The sequence below is a fragment of the Esox lucius genome, chromosome 1, assembly GCF_011004845.1.
Source record: "Esox lucius isolate fEsoLuc1 chromosome 1, fEsoLuc1.pri, whole genome shotgun sequence".
Taxonomy (NCBI): Eukaryota; Metazoa; Chordata; class Actinopteri; order Esociformes; family Esocidae; genus Esox; species Esox lucius.
In genome coordinates this window covers 2,454,285-2,467,507 of record NC_047569.1, presented here as the reverse complement: position 1 = coordinate 2,467,507, position 13,223 = coordinate 2,454,285, and the positions used below count along the sequence as shown (strand labels likewise).

Genomic DNA, 13,223 nt, shown 5'->3' with positions numbered 1-13,223 from the left:
CCGATACATCGACCGCATTACTGCAGAAGCTGCACCGATCCATCTGTCAATCTCCCGTTCCATCCTTCCCTCACTCGTGAACAGGACCCCTAGATACTTAAACTCCTCCACTTGAGGCAGACACTCTCCACCAACCTGAAGTGGGCAAGCCACCCTTTTCTGACTGAGGACCATGGCCTCGGATTTGGAGGTACTGATTTTCATCCCCACCGCTTCACACTCGGCTGCAAACCGTCCAAGTGCATGCTGAAGGTCCTGGCTTGAAGAGGCCAACACGACAATATCATCCGCAAAGAGCAGAGACGAAATCGTGTGGTCCCCAAACCTGACACCCTCCGGCCCCTGGCTGCGCCTAGAAATTCTGTCCATAAAAATTACGAACAGAACCGGTGACAAAGGGCAGCCCTGCCGGAGTGCACAGGGAACAAGTCTGACTTACTGCCGGCAATGCGGACCAAGCTCCTGCTTCGGTCGTACAGGGACCTGACAGCCCTTAGCAAAGGACCCAGGACCCCATATTCCCAAAGCACTCTCCACAGGATGCCACGAGGGACACAGTCGAATGCCTTCTCCAAATCCACAAAACACATGTGGACTGGTTGGGCAAACTCCCATGAACCCTCCATCACCCTGTAGAGGGTATAGAGCTGGTCCAGTGTTCCACGGCCTGGACAAAAACCACACTGTTCCTCCTGAATCCGAGGTTCTACTATCGGCCGTATTCTCCTCTCCAGAACCCTGGCATAGACTTTCCCGGGGAGGCTGAGAAGTGTGATCCCCCTATAGTTGGAACACACCCTCCGGTCCCCCTTCTTATAAAGAGGGACCACCACCCCGGTCTGCCATCCCAGAGGCACTGTCCCTGACTGCCACGCGATGTTGCCCAGGCGTGTCAGCCAAGACAGCCCCACAACATCCAGAGATGACTTCAGCCCGGGTGATGGACGAGTCCATCTCTGAGCCCTCATCCTCTGCTTCCTCAATGGAAGACGTGACAGCGGGATTGAGGAGATCCTCGAAGTACTCCTTCCACCGCCCGACGACATCCCCAGTTGAGGTCAACAGCTGCCCACCTCTACTGTAAACAGCGTTGGTAGGGCACTGTTTCCCTCTCCTGAGGCGCCGGATGGTTTGCCAGAATCTCTTCGAGGCCAGCCGATAGTCCTTCTCCATGGCCTCACCGAACTCCTCCCAGGCCCGAGTTTTTGCCTCCACAACCACCCGGGCTGCAGTCCGCTTGGCCTGTCGGTACCCGTCAGCTGCCTCTGGAGTCCCACAAGCCAACCAGGCCTGATAGGACTCCTTCTTCAGCTTGACAGCATCCCTTACTTCCGGTGTCCACCACCGGGTTCGGGGATTGCCGCCTCGACAGGCACCGGAGACCTTACGGCCACAGCTCTGAGCGGCCGCTTCGACAAGGGCGGTGGAGAACATGGTCCACTCGGACTCAATATCTCCAGCCTCCCTCGGGATCCAGTCAAAGCTCTGCCGGAGGTGGGATTTAAAGATCTCTCTGACATTAGACTCGTCCAGACGTTCCCAGCAGACCCTTACAGTACGCTTGGGCCTGCCGAGTCTGTCCAGCTTCCTCCCCCGCCATCGGATCCAACTCACAACCAGGTGGTGATCAGTTGACAGCTCCGCCCCTCTCTTCACCCGAGTGTCCAAGACATGTGGCCGCAGGTCAGATGAAACGACAACAAAGTCGATCATCGACCTGCGGCCTAGGGTGTCCTGGTACCACGTGCACTGATGGACACCCTTATGCTTGAACATGGTGTTCGTTATGGACAAACTGTGACTAGCACAGAAGTCCAATAACTGAACACCACTCGGGTTCAGATCAGGGGGGCCGTTCCTCCCAATCACGCCCCTCCAGGTGTCACTGTCGTTGCCCACGTGAGCGTTGAAGTCCCCCAGTAGAACGATAGAGTCCCCAGTCGGAGCACTTTCCAGCACCCCTCCCAGAGACTCCAAGAAGGTCGGGTACTCTGCACTGCCGTTCGGCCCGTAGGCACAAACAACAGTGAGAGACCTATCCCCGACCCGTAGGCGCAGGGAAACGACCCTCTCGTTCACCGGGGTAAACTCCAACACATGTCGGCAGAGCTGGGGAGCTATAAGCAAACCCACACCAGCCCGCCGCCTCTCACCATGGGCAACTCCAGAGTGGTGAAGAGTCCATCCTCTCTCAAGGAGTGTGGTTCCAGAGCCCAATCCGTGCGTAGAGGTGATCCCGACTACCTCTAGTCGGAACCTCTCAACCTCACGCACCATCTCAGGCTCCTTCCCCGCCAGCGAGGTGACATTCCACGTCCCTAGAGCTAGTTTCCGTGTCCGGGGATCGGGTTGTCTAGGCCCCCGCCTTCGACTGCCGCCCGATCCTCTCTGCACCGGCCCCTTATGGTCCCTCCTGTGGGTGGTGAGCCCACGGGAGGGCGGCCCCATGTCGCTCGTTCGGGCTGGGCCTGGCCGGGCCCCATGGGGAAAGGCCCGGCCACCAGGCGCTCGCGAACGAGCCCCAACCCCGGGCCTGGCTCCAGGGTGGGGCCCCGGCTGCGCCATGCCGGGCGACGTCACAGAACACATGATTTTTTTCTTCATTAAGGGGTTTTTGAACCGATGCATCGATTTAAATAAGCGTGCATCGGATACAGTTGGCATTTGTATCGCGATGCACTGTTCCTAACATATCTGCATCGGTAAAACCCAATTTATTCATATATAATTATTAGTAGATGCGCTATTATTTTATTATTTATAAAGCGACTAATATTTTATTATGTAACTTTTAGAATTATTTCTCCTTTCTGAAATGTTGCTAAAGCGTGTTCTCTCATCACCACTGCAGCAGCTGCAGCTGCTGAGTGAATATGATATATCACAACACTACGGAGACCGAGAGGTGTCCTCCGTAAAAAGTTACCTAGAACAGATTAACATGGCAGACTCTGAGTCGGAACTCTTTCTTCCACCAAGTCATTTTAAATCCAGTGTTTGGAAACCCCCTCCAAGAACGGCCACCTTAACGTGGTGGAGGGGTTTGAGTACCCGAGTGACCCTAGGAGCTATGTTGTCAGGGGCTATATGCCCCTGGTAGGGTCTCCCAAGGCAAACAGGTCTTAGGCGACGGGTCAGACTAAGAGCGGTTCAAACCCCCCTTAATGATGAATAAAATTATCCTGGGAAGGTGTTCCGGTTCCGTCCCACCGGGAGGAGACCCCGGGGAAGACCTAGGACACGCTGGAGGGACTGTGTCTCCCGGCTGGCCTGGGAACGCCTCGGTGTCCCCCCGGAAGAGCTAGAGGAAGTGTCTGGGGAGAGGGAAGTCTGGGCATCCCTGCTTAGACTGCTGCCCCCGCGACCCGGCCCCGGATAAGCGGAAGAAGATGGTATGGTATGGTATGGTGTTTGGAAACACTTTGGGTTTTATAAGCGAGATGGAAATATTGACAAAACGCATGCAACTTGTAAAATATGTTGCACCGCTATAAAATATACAGGCAGTACGACTAATTTAACAACATACTTGAAGCGCCGACACATTGGGCCTCATTTATCAAAAGTGCGTACACCAAATTTCCAGCGTACACCTGGCGTACACCTAAAACCACGGTGACTTTGAGATTTATAAATATGGACGTTGGCGTACGGCACTCTTAAATCCTACGCCAGCTCAGGAGGTGGTGTACGCACGTTTTGAGTTAGTGCGGAAATGCACAGAAAAAAAATCCTAACGCACTGACAAACTAAAAGATATGATATATTATGACCCACTGTAAAAAAAACAACAACATAATAATTACAAAGTTCAGTGTTTATTTTTGTACAACATGGACTTCAATGTTTAATTTGTGTGACTTTACCAAAGCATTTGATTTATATGTATTCCTTCAGATGCGAGCCTGTGCGCTTTACATGACGTTTCAGGGTTGGGCCCGGCAGTTGCGCACCGACTGGGTTCAGTTATAAAAGGCTTTTAATGACCAAAATATAATTCAGACTGACAAAATAATAAAAATGACATTCTTCTTCTTTTAAATAATAATAATAACGACATTCTTCTTCTAAATAACAATAAACGTCATTAATAATAAAAATCATAAAATAATAAGACGAATATTACAAATTGTCATGCAATTATTAATGTGAATGAATGGTACTCCACATCACATCATCATCATCTCTATTAAACACCTCAATACATGTGACGCGATACGAAATGAAATGCTAATTGTTTCAAACGCGTGCTGTAAAATGCATTGTGATAGGTCATTTGCTCACCCAAACAGCTTTATAAACTGGATTTCCACCGTACAATTTTATTTCTCAATCGTCACGTCAGAGAAGTTTCTCTTTTTTGCCGTCTTCCGTGTGTCCATGGCGTAAAATGAGGGCATGGGGGAAGCGGAGACTTGAATATATAGGGGCGTGTTATTCTAATGACGATCGTTTTCAGCCGCGGCATTTATCAAGGGCAGGTATTGCGTACACCTGGATTTTAAAGGTACGCACAGCTTCATAAATCAGGCGGTGAATGGAGTGTAAGCAAAATCTTACGCCAACTAATACGCCCGTTTCTACGCAAAAATGATAAATGAGGCCCAGTGTGAGTGCAGCAGAGACTCCCTCCCCCTCGGAATCAGCGGTTGCTAGTACTAGCCGCTGTGGTACCGCTAGCAGGACGCAGGGTGACCAAACAATTACTGCTTTTTTTCACACCCCGCTGGCTGTCAGCTCTGCTTGTTCCAAAGCAATAACCGACGCAATCGCCTTTTTTATTTGTAAAGACATTCAGCCTTACAGCGTTATAGAGAACGAGGGATTCCAGTACCTCCTCCACGTCTTAGAGCCGAGGTACCACATACCAAATAGAAAGCTATTCACAGAGAAACAAATCCCTGCTTTGTATGACAAAGTTAAAGGAGTGATAACCGAGTCATTAAGCAATGCCCAACGAGTTGCAATTACGGTTGATGGCTGGACGTCTTGTGCCACGGACTCATACGTAACTGTCACAGCACACTATATTGACGATGAGTGGGTTTTGCAAAACCACATTCTTCAGACTAGAGTGTTCAATGAGGCTCACACAGGGAATAATCTATCAGTTTTACTGCAGAACGTTTGCCACGAGTGGAACATCAACATCAAGGACACAGCGTTGGTCACAGATAATGCAAAAAACATGATGCTGGCCGGAGTTGGTGCAGAGATGGACCCCCATGTGCGATGCATCGCGCACACACTTAATCTGGCCTCGCAAAAATCCCTCAAACTGGACAGGATATCTGAGCTTTTGGCGAAAGTGAGGAAGGTGGTAACGTTTTTTCACAGAAGCCTGAAAGCAACTAAAGTTCTGTGTGAAATGCAGGCCCAGTTACACCTGCCAAACCACAAGCTTAACCATGATGTTTCCACAAGATGGAGCGGTTCACTTGACATGTTGGAGCGTTTTTGGGAGCAACAAGATGTCATCAAATTGATGTCTCCCCTGAAAGTGTCAACCACGCTCCTCAGTGAGGAAAAAAACCCCACCATCTCAATGATCTCCCCAATTCAGGCCAAATTAAAGAGACATTTCCAGCCAGATGATATTGATCAACCAGTAATTTCTCAGATGAAGGAGCGATTCACATACCTCCAAGACCTCCTCCATTATGCCTCAGCCCTTGATCCACGCTTCAAAGACCTGGCTTTCCTGGATGACAATGACACCAAGGACATAATATTCACGAAGCTAATAGGAGAGGTGGTAAAAATGGATGAAAAGGTAAGAAGAATATACTCAGTATATTATCTCTCTCTCTCTCATACCCATTTGTTACTTTTATTTATTTGTGTCTTAAATTATGTCTAGTTTAAGGATATCTAACAGTCTCTGGATTGTAATAATTATTGTCAGGCAGGGAACACAATGAATGAGGACCAGACAGCTGAAACAGGTGGTAACAGGAGCCCCCACAGAGAGGAAGAGACAGGTTTGCTATGTTCTGATAGGAAGTTTAGGAACTGTTGCAAAAGTTATATACTTTATGTTGATTTGAAGATTCATGTGGTCTAGTATTGTATGTCACATGTTTTTGTAGTATAATATTGACTGAAATAATGTTTCTGAAAATCCCCTCTTCTCTTCTGCTCCTAGATGATGTTCCTCCCAAGAAGAAAACAGCCTTGGACCAGATGTTTGGCGATTTCCACACTCAGAGACCACAGACGACAAAGAACACAAGGGAGAGAGCTAAGGAGGACATTTTAAAGTACAGAGAGAGAGATTCTTTAGGTCTGAGTGGTGACTTGCTGCAGTGGTGGAAAAAACAAGTGGATCTTCCTCTGCTTTCAGCATTGGCAAAGAGATACCTCTCCATCCCAACTTCAAGTGTACCCTCTGAAAGAGTGTTTAGCATAGCTGGAGACATATCAAATAGACTCTGGATTTAGCCCAGAGAAATGTATTTATTATTCCAATTGGACTCTTAATATCTCACCCGGCACAGCCAGAAGAGGTCTGGTCACCCCTCTGAGCCTGGGTCCTCTCTAGGTTTCTTCCTAAAATTTGACCTTCTTAGGGAGTTTTTCCTAGCCACTGAAATTCAACACTACTGTTGTTTGCTCCTTGGGGTTTTAGGCCGGGTGTCTCTGTAAAGCACTTTGTGACAACTGCTGTTGTAAAAAGAGCTTTATAAATAAATTTGATTGATTGATAGTTACTGCACAGCGCAGTTTGCTTCATCCTGATCATTTTTCTGAAGAAAAACCTTAAAGTAGGACATTTAAGCTAATCTTGTTTACAGCAGCCTTTGACTGCCAATAATAGTTTCTTATATATATATATATATATATATATATATATATATATATATATATATATATATATATATATATATATATATATATATATACACACATTTTTGTTTACCCGTTTGTGAAAGGTTTTTATTTTTATTGTTGATGTTAAAACAGCACCTGCTTTCTGCTCACTGAGTTAGCCTACCTGCTGAAATCACATTAGCCTGCTGGCAAGTTACAGAAAATGTCTTCATTGTTTATCTATGAGCAGCATCCTTAATTTGTTTCACCTGTTAAATGTGTGAGCTGTTAAAAGTAACTAGAGACAAGACAGGAAAAGAATGTCTGTTTTTATTTAATCATTCGGTTTTGTAAAAAACAAATCTTTTGTTTGTGAAAGAGCCATATATAGTCAGGTGGCACGTAAGATAGCCTATAGCAAATCTTAAAGTAGACTATGTCTGAACAAAATAAATAAAAGTAAAATTTCTACATATTGAATTGCATAGCATCATATTTTTCTCCATTGCATCCTATTACACTGAATCGCATCGTGTTGAATCGAAATCTATTCACACAGCATCGTAACAATAGTGAATCGCATCGGTAGCTGCTTATATGTATCTTTAATGTATCGCATCGTTGGCTATGCATCGAGATGGGTATCGCATCGGCCTCAGTTATGTAGATGCACATCCCTAATGTACAGTAAACACATAAAACAGCCGTCTCTCGCCATTGCTTACTATAACATTTTCCTGAACTAATGGCCATTATTCACTGCATGGTACCGGCTCAACTATTCGTCTATAGCCTCGACTTTAATGCTTCATGGGGGACAGTTCTTTACTGTGTTTAAACACCGCCGTGGATGGTGCTATAGCGAATGTGAAACGCTGTAGTACCGTGAAAACTAGAAGGATCATTCATTTTAGCAACTTGGTTCTTTCGTCAACTCTTGTTCAAAGTGTGTATGGTATAAGCTATATGCTTTGAATTGGACAATGTAACATGTTGATTATCACATTTTTTGGACATCAGACCATAAATTCTATTAACATTCAAATTCTTCAGTCAAGTTACTGGTAGCTGAATGCAAGTTCTAAACCATTGGCGGGAAAACAAGTTATCAAAACTGAGCTTGAAAAAAAACAGCGGTGGCCTGACATGAAATACCTACAGTAACCCTTGTTTATTTGTGTGCCCACAAGTTTGGTTGCTCACTATTTTTTGTTTCTTTATTTTTGTTCTTCGTTTATCCTCAAGTTCGGATATCAACAGTTGAACAGGTATGGTAACATCGTTAGCTAACTTGTCTAAATCTTGTTTCTTAGGATATCAACAAGTTAGAATGTTATAATATGTGCTTACTCCTTGTAGCTTTATCAACTGATACGTAACATTAGCTAAATTGTGTTTCTTTGTGTAATGTTATCCACATCATGTGGATAACGTTACTCTTGGCAGTAAATTTAGATAGACTAGCTAAACCTGCACTTGTTACAATTCCATTACTAAGGTGTCTTTTTGTATCCACATTCTCTCTTAGCTAGACTGTGTGTGTCTTATGCTGCCGTTTTTGAAACCTCTTTTCTAAATTGCTTTTGGGTGATGACATTTTCTGTAGTTTTGTTCCCGGAGGAGGATGACTGTGTGGCAGTAGTTCCATGCATGTGGGTCATAGAAGGACTTTGCTACTGGCCACCAAACAGCATCACCAGCAGGAAGTCCTTCAGTTCCTACCACCCCAAGGACACACATCTACACCACAACACCTTGTGGATTGCAGCCCTGGAGGTATGTGAATTACATGTAGATCTTGTTATTGCTGCAATGCTTTACTTGGTTTCACCATATTTACCTGTTCACTAACTTTTATGTCTATTTTTAGGATGGAGCAAGCACAGTATTCCAAGGCACCAGACAGATACTCCACACCACCATGTAGAGGACTGTTCATTCACTTAACCCTGGTGCTTAACTTGTTATTAAAGCATGTTGCTTCCAATTTTATTTGTAAATTTCAATTTATTTTTAAGGGCAAGAAGGCAGAGGTAGGGTGAAGTTTTAGCACTGCACATGAAGGTAAGAATGAACATTTTGGAGGACATTGCGATTTGAGTTCTGATTGTAAAATAACCAGATATTTAGGACTGAATAATTAACTGTCTGTCTTTACTTTCAGAACATTTGGAGAAGATCAAGCGGCTGACTGAAGAGAAGTTCGAGCTTTGGGCACAGCTGGCTCTACAATCAGGTAAAAACAAGTCTATAGTTGCGCTAGCATGTTGTCTTCATGAAACATTTCATTTGTCTTGAATATCATGCAATTCTCAAAATCATGTCAGACCATTTAAGTACAATATCTGATTACTGAATTACAGGAGCCATAAGGAAGAATCCTTCCAACCGGGATGCCACTGAAGAGGCTGTCCAGAACCAGGTCCCCAGGTACCAGAAAGGGGCAGCTGACCATGCAGGTGGGAGAAGATGTCACGGCTGTACAAGGGACCTGCCATGAATATGAATGACATCTCCAGCACAATCAATATTGCTGCTAAGCTGCAGTACTGTATTTCTTATTTATTTTTTTACTTATGCTATGTAGTGTTATATATATATATATATATATATATGATTGCATTATCCTCTTAATATATTTATAGCTCTGTGTGAATGTTCTTAATTCTGACTGTAGTTGTAGTGTTATGCCACCATTCATAAGCTTATTGCACTGATGTATCTATGATTCAATAACTATCAATTGATGCTAGGTCATACTTATGAATATTACTGCCATTCTAGCCCTTGTTTATTTTGTATTGTATTATGTTTATTTTGTACTTTCACATTCAAATACTGTAATTCTACTATATCTGTTGCTGGACATGTTTTCTTGCACTTTTAGATTTTGTAAAGATTTGATTTCAATTAATTTGCACATGTTTATTTTGTATGCTTGCTGTATAATGCATGTTTTTTTTTTATTAATTTTATTCAGTTCATTGTCATTTGTGATATGCCAAATTATTATAAATAAAAACCTAATATTGGGGCGTGAGGCATCCCGCTGGGTTTAGTGCATAAAAGTGGCTAGCAGCCGCTGGTGAGCCACTGATTAGGGTATTGTTAGAAGGCATTGTCTTGAAAGCGACTCACCGGTGGCCTGACTGCGACCCGCGCTATAAAAAAAAGTCCGCCAGTAACGTAAACGCTCGGCGGCCGCAGCAGCAAAAAGCTAGTAGGCCGCCCGGTGGGCCACTGGCGTGTTGCTTGCTGGGTAACGGTCAGAGGAGACGGACCAGGTAACATCAACCGGTGAGATCAATCCATTACACAATCCCATATATGCTGATTTAATGCACACACCTAATATAAAAGCATTTAGAGAAAATGAAGATTATCAGATCAAACCCAAACTGTCTCTTATGATTAATGGCAAGAAAGTTGAATTTTTGTAGATTCTGAAGCATGGTATTCTGTCATTAGAACATATGAATGGGACGCTGTGATGGCAATTTCATCGATTAGAACTCTTTAAGGAGGAAGTACAGAGACAAAATTCTCTTGGCACAATTTAACAATTTATTTGCAAATAGAGAGACACGTCAAACGCTTACAAACATAATCATCTGAGGAGTCTCTAACTTAATACATGAACAGTTCATATTTATAGAGGAGAAAGGGGTGTGGGAAGTTGCTGGTCATCGGTCTTGTGTCACAAAGGTTTTACCTAAAAGGAGGGCTGTCCCCCCCACCTTATCCTTAATGTTAACTGTTCCTATTTTCCCCCAATGACCTCATTCCTAAGGAACAAAATGACTGACACCCTTCTTTGTGTAGGCAGGAGAACATGATCAAAGTACCTAGTGATGCTCTGATATTATACAGACGTGTGTCATAATCAAAGATTTACATACTAGCCAATGGAAAGACAGACATTTCTCAAATGTACCTCAGTTCAAAATGTCCATAACAACATGCTCCCAAAATTGAGTGGTAAAACCATATTCACAGTAGGGGCTAGTGGAGGACAGACCACTGAGTGATTTACTACCCTTCTGCAGTTAGAAAAACTGTTCCATATCCAAATAGTCCATGTCGATTTACCCGCGGCGTGGCGATTCATGCAGGATCTAGAGCTGTCACGATTCTAGTTGACAATTCATGAATAATTGCGACATTCCATGTTGCGTTGCCGCACAATTCGCAAAGGGGTTGAGACTTTTTTAAACATCCACATAAAACTCCCTTATTCAGGTATGAAGCATAAGATTTTGGGATCTAGGTATCATGCAAAATATTGTTGTCATACAAATGATTGCGACAGCCCATAACAGGAATTAGGTTGTTGAGAAGGAGTTTGTGCACATACCTATGTTTTCCCCAAGCCCCGGGCAAATAGTCTGGTTTTGTGCTGATGTTTCATTTGGCCTATGTTGTTTTTTGTATGCTTTTTATCGTCCTGTGCACAAGGAGTCTGAATATTGATTTACGTTTTTCTTTTCTTGTCCAATATATACTTGGATGTGTTTATCAAGATTACGTGAGTGGAGCCGTCCAAGAACAGTGAATATCTCTTACTGAGTGAGTGAGTGAGTGAGTGACTGACTACCCCTTGTTAAATAGCGTAGTGGTTAGAGAAGCGGACTTGTGAACTATAGGTCTCCTCACAGGCAAAGCGAAGTACGCATTATGAATTCTTATGATAAAATTGTAAGTATCTACATTATAGTAAGACTGAAATAAAACAGTTTACGGTTATATTGCGACTGTTTCTGGTGGATTTTTGAAGAATGCATCCGTGCAGGCGTTTGGGTCAGGATAGACAAACACATTTGATGGTATTACTAAACATACAGTAGTTACATTACAGTAAGCCTTTAATGAAACTGTATACACTTACATTGCGACTGTTTCTGGCATGGAGAAGTTCATCTTCAGTCTCGCTAGCAATTGCTCAATTCTTATGATTATTCCTAGGAAGTTAGTAGATACTCATCATCATCATCATCATCTTCTTCCGGTTATCCGGGGCCAGGTCGCGGGGGCAGCAGTCTAAGCAGGGATGCCCAGACTTCCCTCTCCCCAGACACTTCCTCCAGCTCTTCCGGGGGGACACCGAGGCGTTCCCAGGCCAGCCGGGAGACATAGTCCCTCCAGCGTGTCCTAGGTCTTCCCCGGGGTCTCCTCCCGGTGGGACGGGACCGGAACACCTTCCCAGGAAGGCGTTCCGGAGGAACCTGAAACAGATGCCCAAGCCACCTCAGCTGACCCATCTCGATGTGGAGGAGCAGCGGCTCTACTCTGAGCTCCTCCCGGGTGACCGAGCTTCTCACCCTATCTCTAAGGGATCGCCCAGCCACCCTGCGGAGAAAGCTCATTTCGGCCGCCTGTATCCGGGATCTTGTCCTTTCGGTCATGACCCAAAGCTCATGACCATAGGTGAGAGTAGGAACGTAGATTGACCGGTAAATCGAGAGCTTCGCCTTGAGGCTCAGCTCTTTCTTCACCACGACAGACCGATACATCGACCGCATTAATGCAGAAACTGCACCGATCCGTCTTTCAATCTCCCGTTCCATCCTTCCCTCACTCGTGAACAAGACCCCTAGATACGTAAACTCCTCTACTTGAGGCAGGCACTCTCCACCAACCTGAAGTGGGCAAGCCACCCTTTTCCGACTGAGGACCATGGCCTCGGATTTGGAGGTACTGAGTGTGAAGCGGTTAGTAGATACTATTAAGCCTATTACTGGCTAATGAGCTATTAAAACGTCCAGTGGCATAAGCAATACAGTTCAGAGACGCTATGGTGGAGATATACTTAATATGAAACGTTAGTCAGTTTAACACAATCCTCAATGGAGTTTAGCGACTGCTGAAATGTGTAATGCTGTGGCTTAGTGGTTAAAGACAGTGCCTCTCATGTGGAAGACCCAAGTTCAAATCTATTGAGAGCAATGACATTTATTAATTATTTCTGGTAGATTCCATGATTCTCTCGTCTTTTCACTTGATGAAAAAGTTAGTCATTATGGCCTTTATTGATAGTTACTGTAATTGAAAGAAAAAAGTATGTTGTTTTTCCATGAAAGAAAAAAATACGGTCTTATGCCATGAAATGAAATGGCTTTGGCAGACTCGCTAGCAATTGCTCAATTCTTATGACTATTCCAGTAAGTTAGTAGATACCGGTAAAGCTTATTACTGGCTAATACACTGTTAAAACGGCCAGTGGCAAACGCCATACATAGGCGCTATTTTTGGTGGAGGTAAACTAAGTAAGAAACGTTAGTCAGTTTAACTGTATCAATGTCATTCACGAATGGCCAATTAACTATTAAAACAGCCAGTGGCAAAAGAGGATTTGTTCAGGATAGAGACAAGAGGCTATACTCACACCCAGCAAAGGTACTGCTCCGTGGTGTAGT

At 44.4% G+C, this 13,223-nt stretch overlaps 2 protein-coding genes across 3 annotated transcripts in view; one reads left to right on the top strand and one right to left on the bottom strand.

Annotated features, from left to right (window-relative positions):
• The window catches only part of col4a3 (collagen, type IV, alpha 3), a 303,630-nt gene that overhangs the window by 147,516 nt on the left and 142,891 nt on the right, over positions 1-13,223 (bottom strand). The window lies entirely within an intron of this gene.
• LOC117594575 (zinc finger BED domain-containing protein 4-like) lies at positions 4,908-6,482 on the top strand. Its single transcript, XM_034292601.1, has 2 exons — positions 4,908-5,773; positions 6,146-6,482. Exons 1-2 carry the CDS (start codon positions 5,189-5,191, stop codon positions 6,257-6,259), a joined length of 699 nt encoding a protein of 232 aa, XP_034148492.1. The 5' UTR covers positions 4,908-5,188; the 3' UTR covers positions 6,260-6,482.

What these genes read in the sequence shown, in the direction of transcription:
- LOC117594575 (XM_034292601.1), top strand. Translation starts at nt 5,189, where the DNA reads ATGATGCTGGCCGGAGTTGGTGCAGAGATGGACCCCCATGTGCGATGC. An exon ending in TGGTAAAAATGGATGAAAAG is followed by an intron (nt 5,774 to 6,145) that starts GTAAGAAGAATA and finishes TTCTGCTCCTAG; the next exon opens with ATGATGTTCCTCCCAAGAAG.